Source organism: Temnothorax curvispinosus, unplaced genomic scaffold (assembly GCF_003070985.1).
Source record: "Temnothorax curvispinosus isolate PA1 unplaced genomic scaffold, ASM307098v1 QBEX01002060.1, whole genome shotgun sequence".
Taxonomy (NCBI): domain Eukaryota; kingdom Metazoa; phylum Arthropoda; class Insecta; order Hymenoptera; family Formicidae; genus Temnothorax; species Temnothorax curvispinosus.
The window spans coordinates 347-1537 of record NW_020211840.1 but is presented as its reverse complement, the minus strand read 5'-3'; the positions used below and the strand labels follow the sequence as shown (position 1 = coordinate 1537).

General features: G+C 22.3%; 1 protein-coding gene across 1 annotated transcript; it reads right to left on the bottom strand.

Annotated features, from left to right (window-relative positions):
- Positions 1-203: 203 nt before the first annotated feature.
- LOC112468806 (odorant receptor 49b-like) lies at positions 204-1191 on the bottom strand (the record flags this gene model as incomplete). Its single annotated transcript, XM_025038155.1, has 3 exons — positions 204-340; positions 727-882; positions 1099-1191. Coding segments are annotated over 3 exons (303 nt in total), but the record flags the coding sequence as incomplete, so codon positions are not given.

The following is a 1191-nucleotide window of genomic DNA, read 5'->3' as shown; positions in this document are numbered from 1 at the left end:
AATGTAAAATACAGGTATTAAACAGATGTTAATAAATGTAAGAAAATGAGAAAAATATGCAATAGAATAAAAACACATTTTTTAATAATTTTTTAATTGTTTTATAACGTGATTTGTGAAATGTGGTAGTTAAGTGAAGGTAACTAATGCTAATTATTAACATTAATTGCAAATATATTTATATACATATATATATATTTTTTTTTCGTTTCTTGTCTCTTTTCACAATTAGTTATATTTGATATGAGTAGCTGTAGCTCTTTAATTCCATTGATCATTTACAAACTCACACCTGCATATTTTGCAGTAAATTATAAGTAGAATAAGACGTCTTAAGTATCTAGAATTAGTAAACATACAATCTTAATCTTTATCTAAATTTGTTCAGTTATTAATAAATTTACAGTTGACTTCGTCAATATTAATATTAAATACATTACATTTTTACATTAATTACATATAGTGCTAAATTTGTTTATGTTATTCCGAACAATAATTCCAAATTTTTAGTATTTTCCAAATTTATTTAATAAACCGACATAATTTTGATTTATTAAGTAATTAAAATTAAATTATCAATTAATTAAAATTAATAAAATTTGTTAAAATATTTTAATAATATAATGAATTAATATATTATAAATCATTCTTTTCAAATGGAGAACATATTCAAATATATCTAAAATTAAAATTTGACGAAATTTGCTTTATAACATTTATACTAACACCCATAAATGTATTAAGATTCATGGGAACAATATAAGCACAAGTAATTTGAATAGGTACAATTGTTCGCCTCATTACTATCATTAAAGACTTTTTTCTATTTTTGTCCAACGTCTGCCACTCCATTTCGAAAATATTGTCAATTATTTGATGACTCTACTGAAATATGTAAAATGTATCCATACGTAGCATTTGTGTAAGAAACGAGATATATTTATATTACATGATACCTTGTATTAGTAACATAATATATTACAATGCTTTAATAGTATATGTACCGTTAGAATTTTGCAAATATAGACTTAATAGATTTAGCATTTAATTAAAAATACATATACCTATCACACCTACTAAATATCTACCTTACCATACCTTTATTTTTAATTCGTTTCCATACCAACAATAGAAGAAGATTTGCGTTAACATACAAGATACATATAATGTCATTTCAATATGTTTGGCTTT